The 17,878-nt window shown below is 36.0% G+C and overlaps 1 protein-coding gene across 1 annotated transcript in view; it reads right to left on the bottom strand.

The window, feature by feature from the left end:
• The window catches only part of SLC9B1 (solute carrier family 9 member B1), a 107,063-nt gene that overhangs the window by 23,386 nt on the left and 65,799 nt on the right, over positions 1-17,878 (bottom strand). Inside the window, exons 4-8 of the mRNA XM_017508645.2 lie at positions 17,114-17,193; positions 16,059-16,229; positions 13,512-13,654; positions 12,061-12,188; positions 3,091-3,266 (exon numbers count right to left, since the gene is read on the bottom strand). Coding sequence (XP_017364134.2) covers positions 3,091-3,266; positions 12,061-12,188; positions 13,512-13,654; positions 16,059-16,229; positions 17,114-17,193 — 698 coding nt within the window. The remainder of the gene's footprint in view (positions 1-3,090; positions 3,267-12,060; positions 12,189-13,511; positions 13,655-16,058; positions 16,230-17,113; positions 17,194-17,878) is intronic.

The following is a 17,878-nucleotide window of genomic DNA, read 5'->3' as shown; positions in this document are numbered from 1 at the left end:
TTCATGGTTAGGAAGAATCAATATCGTGAAAATGGCCATACTGTCCAAAGTAATTTACGCTATCCCCATCAAGCTACCAATGACCTTCTTCACAGAACTGGAAAAAAACACCTTAAACTTCATATGGAACCAAAAGAGAGCCCGCAGAGCCAAGTCAATTCTAAGCAAAAAGAACAAAGGGGGAGGCATCACACTACCGGACTTCAAACTATACTACAAGGCTGCACTAATCAAAACAGCATGGCACTGGTACCAAAACAGAGATATAGATCAATGGAACAGAACAGAGGCCTTGGAGACAACAAAACCTATCTACAACCATCTGATCTTTGAAAAACCTGACAAAAACAAGCAACGGGGAAAGGATTCCCTGTTTAATTAATGATGTTGGGAACACTGGCTAGCCATGTGCAGAAAGCAGAAGCTGGACCCCTTCCTGACACCTTACAGTAAAATTAACTCCAGATGGATTAAAGACTTAAACATAATAACTAGCAACATAAAAACCCTAGAAGAAAATGTAGGCAAAACCATTCAGGACATATCCGTAGGCAAGGACTTCATGACCAAAACACCAAAAGCATTGGCAACAAAAGCCAAAATAGACAAATGGGACCTAATCAAACTCCACAGCTTCTGCACGGCAAAAGAGAGTCATTAGAGTGAATCAGCAACCAACAGAATGGGAAAAAATGTTTGCAGTTTACTCATCTGACAAAGGGCTGATATCCAGAATTTACAAAGAACTAAAACAGATTTACAATAAAAAAAACAAACAAGCCCATTCAAAAGTGGGCAAAGGATATGAACAGATACTTTACAAAAGAAGACATACGTGAGGCCAACAAACATATGATAAAATGCTCATCATCACTGGTCATCAGAGAAATGCAAATCAAAACAACATTGAGATACCATCTCACGCCAGTTAGAATGGCGATCATTAAAAAATCTGGAGACAACAGATGCTGGAGAGGTTGTGGAGACACAGGAACAATTTTACACTGTTGGTAGGAGTGTAAATTAGTTCAACCATTGTGGAAGACAGTGTGGCGATTCCTCAAGGACCTAGAATTAGAAATTCCATTTGACCCAGCAATCCCATTACTGGGTATATATCCAAAGGATTATAAATCATTCTACTATAAGGACACATGCACATGAATGTTCACTGCAGCACTGTTTACAATAGCAAAGACCTGGAACCAACCCAAATGCCCATTGATGATAGACTAGACAGGGAAAATGTGGCACATATACACCATGGAATATTATGCAGCCATAAAAAACGATGAGTTGGTGTCGTTTGTAGGGACATGGATGAACCTGGAAACCATCATTCTCAGCAAACTGACACAAGAGCAGAAAATCAAACACTGCATGTTCTCATTCATAGGCGGGTGTTGAAGAATGAGAACACATGGACACAGGGAGGGGAGTGCCACACACTGGGTTCTGTTGGGGGGAAAAAGGGGAGGGACAGCTGGGGGTGGGGATTTGGGAGAGATAGCATGGGGAGAAGTGCCAGATGTGGGTGATGGGGAGGAAGGCAGCAGATCACACTGCCATATGTGTCCCTATGCAACAATCTTGCATGTTCTTCACATGTACCCCAAAACCTAAAATGGAATAAAATAAATTATAAAAAATATTTTTTATAGCAGCATGACTAAGTATTATTTTAATAGCAAATATTGGAGTCAACTTCAATTTTGAACAGGATAAGTAATTATGATGCAGCACATTGAACAGTCTTCTATTAAGCTAAACAAGAATTAAAAATGATATTGAAATATATTTACTGAAAAGAAACACGTTCGTGATATACAGTTAAGCACAAAATAATTCTGGTTATAAGAACATACGGTCAATATTCACTGATTTTTATAAGAATATTTGACAGATAGGTAGGGGGAGAAGGGAAGAGGAGGGTTGGGGAGGGGAAGGGAGAGGAGGGATAGGACATTTGGGTGGATTCACATCAAAAGGTTCAGAAGGAAATGATGTTTTTTTTTCTGGATGTGACTATTGCAGATTTTATTTTTAACTTTCCCCCTTTCCTTGTTTATTTATATTTTCTGATTTTAAGATAAACTATATATATTACTTTTCAACTTAAAAATACTTTTGTGTGAGAAGTCCCATTTGGGTGCCCTTCTCTTTTGAAAGAAAGAAAGCTGTTCTCTGGGCCAGGTGTGGTGGCTCACACCCATAATCCCAGCACTTTGGGAGGCTGAGGTGGGAGGATCACCTGAGGTTGGGAGTTTGAGACCAGCCTGACCAACATGAAGAAACCTCGTCTTTACTAAAAATACAAAATCAGCCAGGTGTGGTGGTACATGCCTGTAATCCCAGCTACTTGGGGGGCTGAGGCAGGGAGAATCCCTTGAATCGGGGAGGTGGGGGTTGTAGTGAGCCAAGATTGCACCATTGCACTCTAGCCTGGGCAACAAGAGCAAAACTCTGTCTCAGAAAAAAAAAAAATAGTGCTTCAATAATACAGAAGAAACTCAATTTCAAACATTGCAGATAATTAAAGCATTACTAACTGTAGAAATGCTTACTTTCACAATTTCTGTAGTGATATTTAAGACCCGATATCACCTTGGGAGTTAGAACTGGTGCAGGATCTTGTCCTAACACTTCCAAAAAGGCATGTAGCTGCCCCAGCTCTATATGTTTATGTTGTCTTATAATAGAGCAACTAGTTGTTTATTAGGATGGCCAAAAAGGCACATTTCAAAAATGCCTATTAAAATATTAGTAGTACAAATAATAGTGTTGCTTAATTTTTTCTAATGAGAACTGATAAAATTCCAAAACAACATAAGCAGATAAATAGTAATAATATGGTTTAATCAAATTAATTGTAATATCATTATTAAAATGAGATTATGTATGTTAAGTAGTGGTATCTTAAGCCACTGAAATATCTTCCTTGATCTAGCATGAGTTTTCTATGGAGATTAAAAAGATGTAAAATTGAAAAGTCTTGGTTAATAAATGAAGGTGCAAAGCCAGAAACTCTGTTTAAAGAACTAACAACAAAGGTCATGAATGATGTGGTGGTTGTTACATTTTCTTGTTTACCCGTGGAAAAGACTATGCTCAAGCATGTATTGAATCCAGTGATAGCCAGAATGTCATCCATACTGCTAGCAGCCATCAGTAAGGTTGGAATGCCTTTCTTAATACCATATCCATTTTCTTGCAACAGCAGCATGGAAGGGACAATAACAGCAGGAGAGACAGCACCTAGAATAAAACTGAAAGAAAGACTGAAAATTAATTTTAAAGTACCTTTTAAATCAAATAGTGTTTTATAAGTACAAGTCGTTTATAATAACTTTACATTGTTTAGAAGAATTTCAAATTTGAGTGAATGCAATTTAATGGTTATAAAACTTTTCATGCATTGTTTAGTGTTCGCTAAAATGTTATACAGATGTGGTTTAAAATGTTGGGCTGAGCATAGGTTGTAGTCTCTCCCTCTATTTCTAAATCCTTTGAAGTGAAGATGTAAAAGTAATAGAAAAATTCATAACCTAACTAGAAAGCAAAAGGTGAATCCTCAATGGACAGGAAACTAAATATATCCCAGGAAGATAAGAGACAGACAATTTAGGATTGAAAAAAGGAAACCATAAATCAAAATGTGTGTAAGTAATATTGCTTCAAAAGATATGTGTGCTTCTAAAAGTACTCCAAACCCTGAAATGGCAGATTCTGGGAGCAAGAGAGACCTCTGGGGAAACCAAATTGTTGATTATTTGGAGTACCACTGTAAGAATGGCCAGACAAATCTTCCTTCCACACATTTCCTACTTCTTGAGTAAGTAAGGAATGAAGGAACAGAGATGTCTGCCCTAAAAAACAAGTGTGGCCACCTAAGTTACAAAGGCAAATGAGAAAATTTCTGGAGTGGGTGATGACACCCATGAGGAATGGAGAGACTCCTACTCAGATTACCTTCTGTTGGCATATCTTAATCAGAATTTTGCCTCATCTCTTCTACATTTATTTTATAAAGGCTGAAGTATATCCTGTGTAGAAATGCTCTTGGTGTTCCTGCCAGAAACCATTTATGAGGTCAGTGAACAGCTGCTGCTTGTTGGCTGCTAACATCTGCAGGTTTCTAGAACCCTTGTCCTGCTGACAAGCACTTACCTGGGTATACTAGGGAGGTTTTGCAGCCCTCTACCTTCCCTCCAGACAGCATCTGCCAATGACTGACTGATGTGAGGGTATAATTATTTTGCCCATTTGCTTCTGGCTATACAACCTCTATGGTGCAATTTATGCTACAGATTTCCCTGTGGACTCAAGAAGAGACTAGTCTTCTCTAAGATCACATATCGGTCTATTTCAGTGGTTCCTGAACTCTGCTGCACATTGTAATCACCTGTTGTATTATTTTTCTCACTTTGCTTAACAAACCATTCTCAAACATAGGAGCTTCAAACAACAAATATTTATTGTCTAGTGAGTTCTGTGGGTCAGGAATATGGCTTAGGTGTATGCCTTGACTTAAGACTTCTCATGAGGCAGGTGGGGGTTGAAGAAGATCTGCTTCCAAGTTTATTCATGTAGCTATTGCAAGCTGTTAATGGCCACCACAAAAATACATTTAAGTACATACACCATTGACACTGTAAAGCAACTACACAATCAAGTCTGTGTAATAACCAGCTAACAGCATAATGATAGGACCAAATCCAAAAATATCAATATTAACTTTGAATGTAAACTCCCTGAATGCCTCATTTAAAAGTCACAGAGTGGCAAATTGGATAAAGAAGCAAAGCCCAGCTGTATTCTGCTGTCAAGAGACCATCTCATATGCAACAATACCCATTGGCTCAAAGTAAAGGGATGGAAAAAATCTACCAAGTAAATACAAAACAAAAAAGGGTAGGCATTGTTATTTTAATTTCAGAGAAAATAGATTTTAAACAAACAACAATAAAAAAGGACAAAAAAGGTACTACCTAATGATAAATGGTTCAATTCAACAAGAAGACTTAACTGTCTGAATGATATATGTGCCCAAAACTGAAGTATTCATATTTATAAGATGAGTTCATAGAGACCTATAAAGAGACTTAGATAACCAGAGAATAATAGTGGGAGACTTCAACATCTTACTGACGGTACTAGACAGATCATGAGACAGAAAATGAACAAAGATATTCAGGACCTGAAGTCAACACTTGGCTAAATGGATCTAATAGCCATCTACAGAACTCTCCACCCAACAACTACAGAATATATATTCCTCTCATCTGTACCTGGCATATACTGTAAAACTGACCACACTATCAGCGATAAATTTATTTTCAACAAATTAAAAAAACCCTGAAATCATACCAACCACACTCTTGGACAGCACAGTGCAATAAAAATAGAAATCAACACTAAGAAGAACTCTCAAAACCTTACAATCACATTGAAATTAAACAACCTGTGCCTGAATAACTTTTGGGGAAACAATAAAATTAAGGCAGAAACCAAGAAATTCTTCAAAACTGGTTAAAACAAATATGCAACATACTAGACTCTCTAAGACACAGGCAAAGGAGTGTTACGGGAAAAGTTTACAGTGCTAAATGCCCACATTGAAAAGTTAGAAAGATCTTAAATTAACAACCTAACATCACACCTAGAGAAAATAGAAAACCAACAGGAAACCAACCCAAAGCTAGCAGAAGAAAAGAAATAACCAAACCAGAGCAGAATGGAATGAAATTGAGTCATGAAAATCCATACAAAAGATAAATAAAACTAAAAGCTGGTTCTTTGAAAAAATAAATAAATCTGACAGGTCACTAACTAGACCAATAAAGCGGGGGGAAAAAGAGAAGATCTAAAAAACAAAATCAGAAATGACATAAGTGGACATTATTGCCAATCACACAGAAATACAAAAAACTTTCAGACGTTATTATGAACATCTTTGTGCAAACAAAGTAGAACACCTACAAGAAATGGGTAAATTTCTGGAAACACAGACTCTCAAGATTAAACTAGAAAGAAATTGAAACCCTGAACAAACCAATAATGAGTTCTGAAACTGAATGAGTAATAAAAAGTCTCTGAGAAAAAAAAAAAAAAAAAAAAAAATTCATAGACAAATTCTACAAGAAGTGTAAAGAAGAGCTGGTACCAATGCTGCTGAAATTATCCTAAAAAAAATGAGAAGGAAGGATCCCTCCCTAACTCACTTTATAAAGCCTGCATCTTTCAGATATGAAAACCTGTCAGAGACACAACAAAAAAGAAAACTTCAGGCCAATACGAGGCAACTGAATCCAGCAGCACATCAAAAAGCTAGTCCACTATGGTTAAGTAAACGTTATCCCTGGGATGCAAGTTTAGTTCAACATACACAAATCAATACATGTAATTCATCATATAAACAGAAGTAAAAATAAAAACATCCCTTCACGATATAAACCCTAAACAAATGAGTTACCGAAGGAGCATACCTCAAAATAATTAGAGCTGTCTATGACAAACCCATAGCCAATGTCATACTGAATGGGAAAAAGCTGGAATATTCCCTTTGAGAACTGGAACAAAACAAAGATGCCCACTCTCACTAGCCCTATTCAACATAGTGCTGGAAGTGTTACCCAGAGCAATCAGCCAAGAGAAAGAAACACAGACATCTAGGTAGGAAAAGCAGAAGTCAAATTGTGCCTTTTCATAGATGAAACACTTTATACCAAGAAAACCCCTTAGTAGCCTCTCAAAAGCTCCTAGATCTGACAAACAACTTCAGCAAAGTTTCAGGTTACAAAAATCAGTGTACAAAATCTGTAGCATTTCTGTACACCAACAACATCCAAGCTGAGAACCAAATCAAGAATGCAGTCCCATTCACAATAGCCACAAAAAACCCACAAAATACCTTGGAATACAACTAAGCAGTGAGGTGAAAGATCTCTACAATGAAAAATTACAAACCATTACTAAAAGAAATCAGAGACAACACAAACAAAAGGAATACATTCCACGATCACAGATAGGAAGAAGCAATATTCTTAAAATGGCCATACTGTCCAAGGCTGTTTACAGAGTCAATGCTACTCCTATCATACTACCAATGACATTTTTCACTGAATTAAAAAAAGCATTCTAAAATTCATTTGAAGTCAAAAAAGAGCCCAAATAGCCAAAGCAATCCTAAGCAAAAAGTACAAAGCCTAAAGTGTCACACTGCCTGACTCTGAACTGTACTACAATGCTACAGTAACCAAAACAGCATGGTACTGGAACAAAAACAGACACAGAGCTATGAAACAGGTTACAGAACACAGGAATAAAGCTGCACACCTATAGCCATCTGCTCTTCTACAAACTTGACAAAAACAAGCAATGGGGAATGGAATCCCAATTCAGAAATTGTTCTGGGATAATTCGCTAGCCATATGCAGAAAATTGAATCTGGACTCCATACATTTCACAGTTTACAAAAATCAACTTAAGATGGATTAAAGACTTAAAATGTGGCTGGGCGTGGTGGCTCACGCCTGTAATCCCAGCACTTTGGGAGGCCAAGGCGGTGGATAATGAGGTCAAGAGATCAAGACCATCTAGGCCAACATGGTGAAATCCCATCTCTACTAAAAATACAAAAATTAGCTGGGTGTGGTGGTGCATGCCTGTAGTCATAGCTACTTGAGAGGCTGAGGTAGGAGAATCATTTGAACACGGGAGGTGGAGGTTGCAGTGGGCTGAGGTTGGGCCACTGCATTCAAGCAACAGAGTGATACTCCATCTCAAAAAAAATTCTTAAAATGTAAACCCAAACTATAAAAACCATGGAAGATATCCTAGGAAATACCATTCTGGACACAGGCCATTCTGGACATATCCTAGAAATTTCAATTCTGGAAAACATTTTATGATGAAGACGCCAAAAGCAATTGCAACAAAAACAAAAATTGACAAATGGGACCTAATTAAGCTAAAGAGCTTCTGCACAGCAAAAGAAATAATCAGCAAACAACCTGTGGAATGAGAGAAAATATTTGCAAACCATGCATTCAACAAAAGTCTAACACCCAGAATCCAAAAAGAACTTAGAAAAATCAACAAGCAAAAACCTAACAGCCCATTAACTGGGCAAAGGACAGGACCAGACACTTCTCAAAAGGAGACAAACACATGTCCAAGAAGCATATGAAAAAATATTCAACATCACTAATCATTAGAGAAAAGCAAAACAAACTACAATGAGATACAATCTCACAGGAGGCAGAATGACTATTATTAAAAAGTCGAAAAGTAACAGATGCTGGCGAGCTTTGGGAGCTACTCCTAGGTCTTTTGGAGGCTGAAGCACATAAGAATTTCTTGAACCTGGGAGGCAGAGGTTGCAGTGAGGTGAGATTGGGCCACTGTACTCCAGCCTGGGCAACGGAGCAAGACTCTGTATCCAAAAGAGAAAGAAAAAAAAAAAAGAAAAACAAACACAAACAAACAAAAAGCACACAAAAATTACATAATCACCAAACAGATGCAGAGCATTTGACAAAGTTTAGCATTCCTTAAAACTCTCAGCAAAGTTGGCATAGAAGGGACATACCTTGGGTAATAAAAGTCACCTATGAAAAACTCACAGCCAACATTATACTGAATGGGGAAAAGATGAAAGCATTCCCCCCAAGAACTGGAACAAGACAAGCATGCCCACTTTCACCACTTTTATTCAGCATAGAAGTCCTAGCCAGACCAATCAGGCAAGAGAAAGAAATAAAGGGCATCCAAATCGGTAAAGAGGAAGTCAAACTGCTGCTGTTCATGATGATATAATTGTATAACTAGAAAAGCCTGAAGACTCATCGAAAAAGCTCCTAGATCTGATAAATGAATTCAGTAAAGTTTCAGGATACAAAATCAATGTACACAGACCAGTAGCACTGGTATACACCGATGGTAACTGAACTGAGAATTAAAGATCTCAACCTCTTTTACAACAGTTGCAAAACAAAACAAAAACAAAGAATAAAAAAACCCAAACACACAAACTTAGGAATATACCTAACCAAGGAGGTGGAAGACTTCTACAATGAAAACTACAAACACTGAAGAAAGAAATCATAGATTACATAAACAAATAGAAACACATCACATGCTCATGGATGGGTAGAATCAATATTGTGAAAATGACTATACTGCCAAAAGCAATCTACATAGTCATTCTTCCCCAAACTAAAAAAGGTTATCCTAAAATTCATGCGGAACCCAAAAATAGCCTGCATATCCAAAGGAAGACTAAGCAAGAAGAACAAATGTGGATGCATCACATTACTTGACTTCAAACTATGCTATAAGGCTATAATCACAAACGCAGCATAATACTAGTATAAAAATAGGCACATAGACCAACAGAAGAGAATAGAGAACCAAGAAATAAAGCTAACTGATCTTTAACAAAGGAAACAAAAACATAAAGTAGGGAAAGGACATCCTATTCAACAAATGGTGCTAGGATAATTGGCAAGCCACATGTAGAAGAATAAAACTGGATCCTCATCTCTCACCTTATACAAAAATCAACTCACGATAGATCAAAGACTCAAATCTAAGACCTGAAACCATAAAAATTCTAGAAGGTAACATTGGACATACCCTTCTAGTCACTGGCTTAGGCAAAGACTTCATGACCAAGAACCCAAAAGCAAAGGCAACAAAAACAAAGATAAATAGATGGGACTTAATTAAACTAAAAAGCTTCTGCACAGCAAAAGAAATACAGAGTAAAAAGACAACTTATAGAGTGGGAGAAAATCTTTATAAACTATGCATTCAATAAAGCATTAATGTCCAGAATCTATAAAGAACTCAAACAAATCAGCAAGAAGAAAACAAATTATCCTATCAAAAAGTGGGCTAAGGACATGAATAGACAATTCCCAAAAGAAGATATACAAATGGCCAAGAAACATGAAAAAAACACTTAACATCACTAATTATAAGGGGAATACAAATCAAAACCACAATGTAATACCATCTTATTCCTCCAAGAATAGCCATAATCAAAAAATAAAAATAAATAAATAAATGTTGCCATGATGTGGTAAAATGGGAACACTTTTACACTGCTGTGGGGAATGTAAACTAGTACAATCACTATGGAAAAGAGTATGGAGATTCCTTAAATAATTAAAAGTAGATCTACCATTTGATCCAGCAATCCCTCTACTAGATATCTACCCAGAAGAAAAGAAGTCATATGAAAAAACACTTACACACGTTTATTGCAGCACAATTTGCAATTGCAAAATTTGGAAGTAGCCCAAATGCCCATCAATCAATGAATGGATACGGAAAATATTATATATATAAACAAATATATATATGCATATATATATATATATATAATATTTCATCCATGGTATATGTGTGTGTGTATATATATACACACACACACACACATATACCATGGATGAAACACTACTCAGCCATAAAAAGGAGTGAAACAATGGCATTCGCAGCAACCTGGAAGGAATTGGAGACCATTATTCTAAGTGAAGTAATTCAGGAATGAAAAATCAAACATTGTATTTTCTGACTTACATGTGGGAGTTGTGCTATGAGGATGCAAAAGCATAATAATGATAGAATGAAGTTTGGGGACTTAGGGGGAAAGGCAGGAGGAGGTAAGGGATAAAAGGCTACATCTTGCGTGCAGTGTACACTGCTGCAGTGATGGTTGCACCAAAATCTCAGATTCTCAGAAATTACCACTAAAAATCTTTTCCATGTAACCACAAAACACCACCTGTTCCTTAAACACTACTGAAAAAAAAAAAAGACGTGGAATCAACATAAATGCCCATCAATGGTGAACTGGATAAATAAAATGTGGCACATATATACCACAGAATAATACACAGCCATAAGAAAGAATGAGATCATGTCTTTTGCAGCAACATGGATGGAGTGAGGCCATTATCCTAAGTGAATTAACACAAGAGCAGGAAACCAAATATCCCATATTCTCACTTATAAGTGGGAGCTAAACACTGAGTACACATGGACAGAAAGAAGGGAACAATTGTCACTAGGTGAATTTGAGGATGGAGGGTGGAGGGTGGAAGGAGGGTGAGGATAGAAAAACTACCTATTGGGTATTATTACCTGAGTGACAAAACAATCTGCACACCAAACCCCTGTGACATGCAATTTATCCATATAACAAACCTGCTCATGTACCCCTTGAGCCTAAAATAAAAATTGAAGAAGGATAAAACTCCTAAGAGTTGTCACTTTTAGTAGAGGTATGGGTATTATGATTTGAAGGCATAGTCAAAGGTCATTTCTCCTTTATTTATAAAGTTCTAATTTTTATTTTATTTTTTTTTTTAAGTTCTAATTTTTAAAAGAAAAGTGCATTTGGGCATTTTATCATAAACATTAATTTAAAAATTCACTGGATTTCATAGTAACTGTGTAATGGATGAACTTTGCCATGAGTGTCATTGGAATGGATAAGCAGAGACAAAAGTTAATGAATTGAAAAATGAAAAGGAGTTAGGATCTAGAGACAGTAATTACAGACTTATTTTGAGGAATTCAAATGTAAGGCAAATGGATGGTAGATAAAGATAGATGAGGCACTGGATATATGGCAAGAATTTTTGCTTGCTTGTTTTCTTTAAAATGAGAAAGTTCATATTTATACACCTGTGTCTATATAAAATGTTTCTCAAATATATATATACACATACACATATATGAAATATGCAACTGTATTTACATATAATTGTGGGGAAGAGGCCATTAGATAGATTAAAACATACAGATGAGAAGGGATAAATTGATCGTGTGAATATTATTGATGATATACATTTAGAGGATATGAATGTTTGTTAAAAATTTGATACAATTTGGGACATGGCTCTGCTTTTAATCAACTGATTTCCAAGGTTTTCAACACTGTGAAAAGAATTTTAACAGAGCTTTTCTATACAACATTCTGAATATTTTAACAATTTTAACCAAGCATCCTTAATTGAATATTTTCATTTAAAAAAATGAGAAAGAAATTACCCTAATAGAAATGCCCATTGCCAAGGAAATTTCATAATGAAGTGGGAAAAAACAGCAGCTGCACTTGCCTCTATAAGGCATGGACCTGCTGCCAATCTGAAACAAACCCCCTTCAATTGCTTCAAAGCCTGAAATACAAAACAGTCATACTTAGATACATTTACAATGGCCAACAAGAAAATTATGTAAACAAATATCAAAATATAAAGTTTTTTTCATGAGAAGCTTTCACTAAATGAAATCTCATTTCAACAGATGGTCCCATTAGACTTGGAACATATAAAATTACATTTTATATGTCATCATAGATTGGATTATAAACAATTCATCTTTTATAAAATATTATTGTATTTTAATTATTAAAATATCAATTTTACTGTGACTAAATAGCTATTGGTACCTTCCTTAACTTTCTTAATAAATAGTATAATGATAGTGACCTATTAGTGTTTTGTCATCAGTTAACTTTTAGAGATGAACTGTTTGATTAACGTAATAATTATAAATAGAATCCCAACATGCCAAAGAAAATCACTTAAAAACTGCGTAATTAATTTTAAAAGAGAGAGCTTTTCAATTTTCTCCTTGGTTCATACTTTCTACTGGAAAATATAATCTCATTGGCCATAATTGTTTATGCTCAAGATATTTCTATTAAAGTACATTTGGCACATTTATTTGAGTAACTATCATATTGATGAATAGTCATCTTCTTAAAGATGGGATTTATGATCCCTAGATTGTAATATTTTAAGAAATACTTTAAAAGATTAGATTTTACAATAATGCAAAGATAATCAGAAACATAATTCTGTGGAGAAAATGTCATGAAAAAAGAATCACTGAAATCCTTACTTTCCCTAAAAAAAGAAAAAGACTTCTATAAGATTTTTCTTATCCTATGTTAAATGAAAAGTACATAGTTCTCCATGGAAGAGCTTCCCAAATAATATCGTGGCTACCTAAGAGACTTTTATCTCTGTGCAAATGATTAAAGGAGGTCTCTAATAAAGACTTTACGACACAGTCAGTTCAGTTCTCTTCATATCAGTGATAATGTTGGCTAAAAATAGAACTTACAGTGCCATTATTTCTACAGTCTTTTTCTCCTTTTTTTCTTTTTTTTTTTTGGAGATGGAGTCTCTCACTCTGTCATCCAGGCTGGAGTGCAGTACCACTATCTTAGCTCACTGCAACCTCTGTCACCCAGGTCCAAGCAATTCTTTTGCCTCAGCCTCCCAAGTAGCTGGGATTACAGGTGCATGCCACCACACCTGGCTAATTTTTGTAGATTATAGGCAGGAGCCACCTCGCCCTTCCTTTTTTTCTTTATCTTAGGTTTGTTTACAGACTCCACTTGGAACAGGTAAATAAAATTTTTGTCTCTTTTTCTTTCCCACTATCCTCAAAATTTTGAAATAAGCTTACTCAATTTATAATTGTAAATCTACCTGTGGATCAAGTCCAAGCCCAGCTCGTATTAGAATAACAGTAAGGGCAATGTTTCTTAAAACTGAAGACAATGTGCTATCGACATGGACATGTTTACTGATGAATGGAACATTCCTAATTATAAAACCAGCCAGCAACATCCCTTAAAAGAAAGAAAATAAAGATACATGATTCAGTTCCTTTTTCTGAGAAAGAAAACAGAAATGTTTAATTTCTTCCCTAATACACTATGTCTCTCATTATTTTCGTAAAGGGCAGGTTACAAGCAAGTAGAGAATGTGGCATGAATAAAGGAATGGCAATAAGAAACAGTACATCTAAAGGGGTTCCACAAGTAATTTAGTGTTGGTGGAACATACAGGGCAAGGAAAGGAGGGAGGAGAATGAACTTGAAGGGCCAGATCATGGAAAGGTCTCCCCCAGCTTTGGCAAAATAAGGCATCATGGGAAGGTTTTAGGCAGAAAGTAACACAATGAGTGTGGTGTTTTTTTTATGTGAGGAACTTGGTGAATTAGTTAGGGATAAAACTGGAAACAGAGATTAATTTGAAGACTCTGTCACAGTCCATGCAAAAGTTGGCAACAAATAGCCTAAGCCAGAGCAAAAGAGAAAGTCTGGAGAGGAGAAAAATGAATCTGTAAATACTTAGAAGCTGCTGCAAGAAAACTGTGGATACAGAAAGGACAGCAGAGATAAGATGTATAGATTATCTCTACTGACAGTGTACTGAATATATATTTATTTTTTGGGACAAGGTCTCATTCTGGTGCCCAAGTTGGAGTGCAGTGATGCAAACATGGCTCACTGCAGGCTTAACCTTCTGAGCTCAAGTTATCCTCTTGCCTTAGCCTCCTGAGTAGCTAAGACCCAGAAACATTTTTAAGTTTTTGTAAAGACAAGTTCTGCTATGTTGCTCAGGCTGGTTTTGAACTCCTGGGCTCAGGCGATCCTCCTGCCTTGGCCTCACAAAGGGCTAAGATTATGGGCATGAGCCACTGTGCCTGGCCTACTGTATATTTACATATGTTTGAATACAGTAAGTTCTCACTTAACATCATTTATAGGTTATTGGAAATGGCAACTTTGAGTAAAATGATGTAAAACAAAACTAATTTTATCATAGGTTAATTGATACAAACAACAGTCAATTTCCTATAGCATATTTCTGGTCACAAAACATCACAAAACTTCTAAACACAGACCCAAAACACTTCTAGTACTAAGCAATGAAATAAATGTGAGCTCTATATACATTTTAGAAAGATTTATAAAAACAAGTAAGATAATTACTTACCTGATTTTTGGTGAATCCATGAATGATCGTGGTTATAGTGGTAAGTTAACATCAAAGAATAAATCTTTACAAAGTGAAAATGGTAAGGAGCACCTCCTCCCATCATGCAGTTCAAAAACAATCACAAATATTGTAGGCAGACAGCTTTCATATCACATTGTTTATTGTCATGCATTTGTATTGTAGTTATTCCTTTATTCATTATACAATCCACTTATTCTAGTTCAGGTTGACAGGTGACTGAAACTTATTCCAAGAAATCAAGGACGAGGAATTCCTCCCTAACACAGTCTATGAATCCAGTATTACCATTACATCAAAATCAGGCAAAGCCACACACACACACACACACACACACACACACACACACACACACAACTTTCCAATATCCCTCATGAACATAGATGCAAAAATTCTCAACTAGCAAACTGAATTCAGCAGTACATCAAGGATGGTTCAACATATGAATCATTCTACCATAAAGACACATATATGCATACGTTCATTGTACCACTACTCATAATAACAAAGACATGGAATCAACCTAAATGACTAAATAAAGAAAACATGGTACATATACACCATGGAATACCATGCAGTCTTAAAAAAGAATAACATCAGGTCCTTTGCAGCAACATGGATAGAGCTGAAGACCATTATCCTAAGTGAAATAACTCAGAAACAGAAAAATTCAATATCACATGTTCTCACATGGAAGTGGGAGCTAAACAATGGGTACACATGGATATAAAGATGAAAATAATACACACTGGGGAGTCCAACAGGAGGGAGGGTTGAAAGGTTAAGGCTGAAAAATTACCTATTGGGTACAGTAGTCACTATTTGGTGATGGGTTCACCAGAGTCCAAACCTCACCATTATGCAATATATCCATGTACCAAACCTGCATATGTACGCTGTGAATCTAAAAATTTTTAAAATTCTATTAAACAATATAGCAACAGGAATAACATATTAAAGATATTAAGTTTATTTTAAAAATAAATTTTGGATAAAACCTGTGTGTGTATATATGTAGACAGAGAGAGAAATAAATACATCTATAAAGGAGCTGCACACACACACACACACACACACACACACACATACACACAGTAAATACATATATGAGGAAACTATATAAAACATTCTACATTGAAATATTTCTGAATTATATCTAATTTAACAAGAAAATTTTCAAAATTTGCATATATTCAATAATAAAGAAAAGAGAGCTAATTATATACTTACCAAGAAGAGGTGGAAGTGGAGGCACTAAAGGTATTCTAATGAGTTCTAAAAATTTTCCCCCAATAATGGCGCTATAAAAAATAATTAACAATCCAAACAAATTTCCACCAGGGAGAGCTTCAGAGCCTAAGATTGACCAGGTCATACACCAAATCGTAATGAGTATAACTCCTGAAATACAAAAAAGACTACAGTTATATATCTACATGACATAGATGTATAAAAGGGATCAATTCTCTTTTATCATATATACTAATAGCCAGTTCTATAAAATGATACATGGTGTAGACCAATATTGCTTACCAGTTTGGTGAAAGAGATATCTGCTTAACATATATTCCAAATAACCTGTCAATTTATGAGACAGGTTTTAAACAAAGTGTGTTTATTTTAAAAAGAAATGATAGACCATTTAAGAAGAAATGATACATATATTTAAGGAGAAATGATACATATATTTCAAATAACCTATCAATTTATGAGATAGGTTTTAAATAAAGTGTTTTCATTTTAAAAATATTTAAAACCTATATGTGGGCCAGGTGCAGTGGCTCATGCCTTTAATCCCAGCACTTTGGGAGGCCGAGATGGGAGTATCACCGGAGGTCAGGAGTTTGAAACCAGCCTGGCCAACATAGTGAAATCCCGTCTCTTCTAAAAATACAAAAATAAACCAGGTGTGGTGGTGCATGCTTGTAATCCCAGCTACTTGGGAGGCTGAAGCAGGAGAATCACTTGAACCTGGGAGGCAGAGGTTGCAGTGAGCCAAGATCATGCCACTGCACTCCAGCCTGGGCAACAAAGCAAGACTCAGTCTCAAAAATAAATAAATAAATAAAAATAAAACTTATATATGAACTCTTGAAAATGCTAACCATTATAATATATGACAGTTAAAAACATCATGCCAATATGATGAGATTTACTTCATTTTATATTTTAAGATAGCTTTTCCGTCAGGATGGAAAATAAGAGGATGACTGGCTGTGATAAGAATTCATAATCTTATTGAAGATTACAGTGTCAGGGTGCCAAATCATTTAACAGGAACATACTAAATCTTTGTATTGAAAGGATAAGTCGATTGATATTTGACATAAATGTATTAGAGGAGGTAATGGCTGGAATAAATGAACTGAGATGGGAATAAATATAAAGTATCTTAGATCATGTGTAGGAAGTAGAAGTAGATAAGATTCGTAGGTATAAGTTATTAGACATCTTGCTTCTGGCAACTAGGTGCTACTCACAGGAATCCATAGGTTTCTGTAAAGGACAGACAATAACATGTTAAATTTCCATATGCCAATTAAATGGCTAGCTTTATTTCTTATGAATCCTAATTGCTAATACTTTTGATGTTCTTAAAACAGCTTACAAGCATTTTTTAGCTATGATCCCTTTTTGGCTTTATAGAAATTGCCAGAGTGAAAGAGGATTTTCACTCACTCCAGGCAGAAAGTTAGAACAAAGTTTCTTTCTCCCTCTCCTCTGATTATTGTCATCCTACAAAACTGGAAGCCTTGGAAGGCTAAACTCTTGCTAAAAGAATGAACCAGTCCAGGCACGTTGGCTCACTCTTGTAATCCCAGCACTTTGGGAGGCTGAAGCGGGTGGATCACCTAATGTCAGGAGTTCCAGACAAGCCTGCAACATGGCAAAACCGTGTCTCTACTAAAAATACAAAAAAATTAGCCAGGTGTGGTAGAACATGCTTGTAATCCCAGCTACTTGGGAGGCTGAGGCAGGAGAATCACTTGAATCCAGGAGGTGGAGGTTGCAGTGAGCCAAGATAGCACTACCGCACTCTAGCCTGGGCA

The sequence above is a fragment of the Cebus imitator genome, unplaced genomic scaffold (genome assembly GCF_001604975.1).
Source record: "Cebus imitator isolate Cc_AM_T3 unplaced genomic scaffold, Cebus_imitator-1.0 Scaffold397, whole genome shotgun sequence".
NCBI classification, from domain to species: domain Eukaryota; kingdom Metazoa; phylum Chordata; class Mammalia; order Primates; family Cebidae; genus Cebus; species Cebus imitator.
Note: the sequence above shows the minus strand (reverse complement) of the source record. Positions and strands in the feature narration are given on the sequence as shown.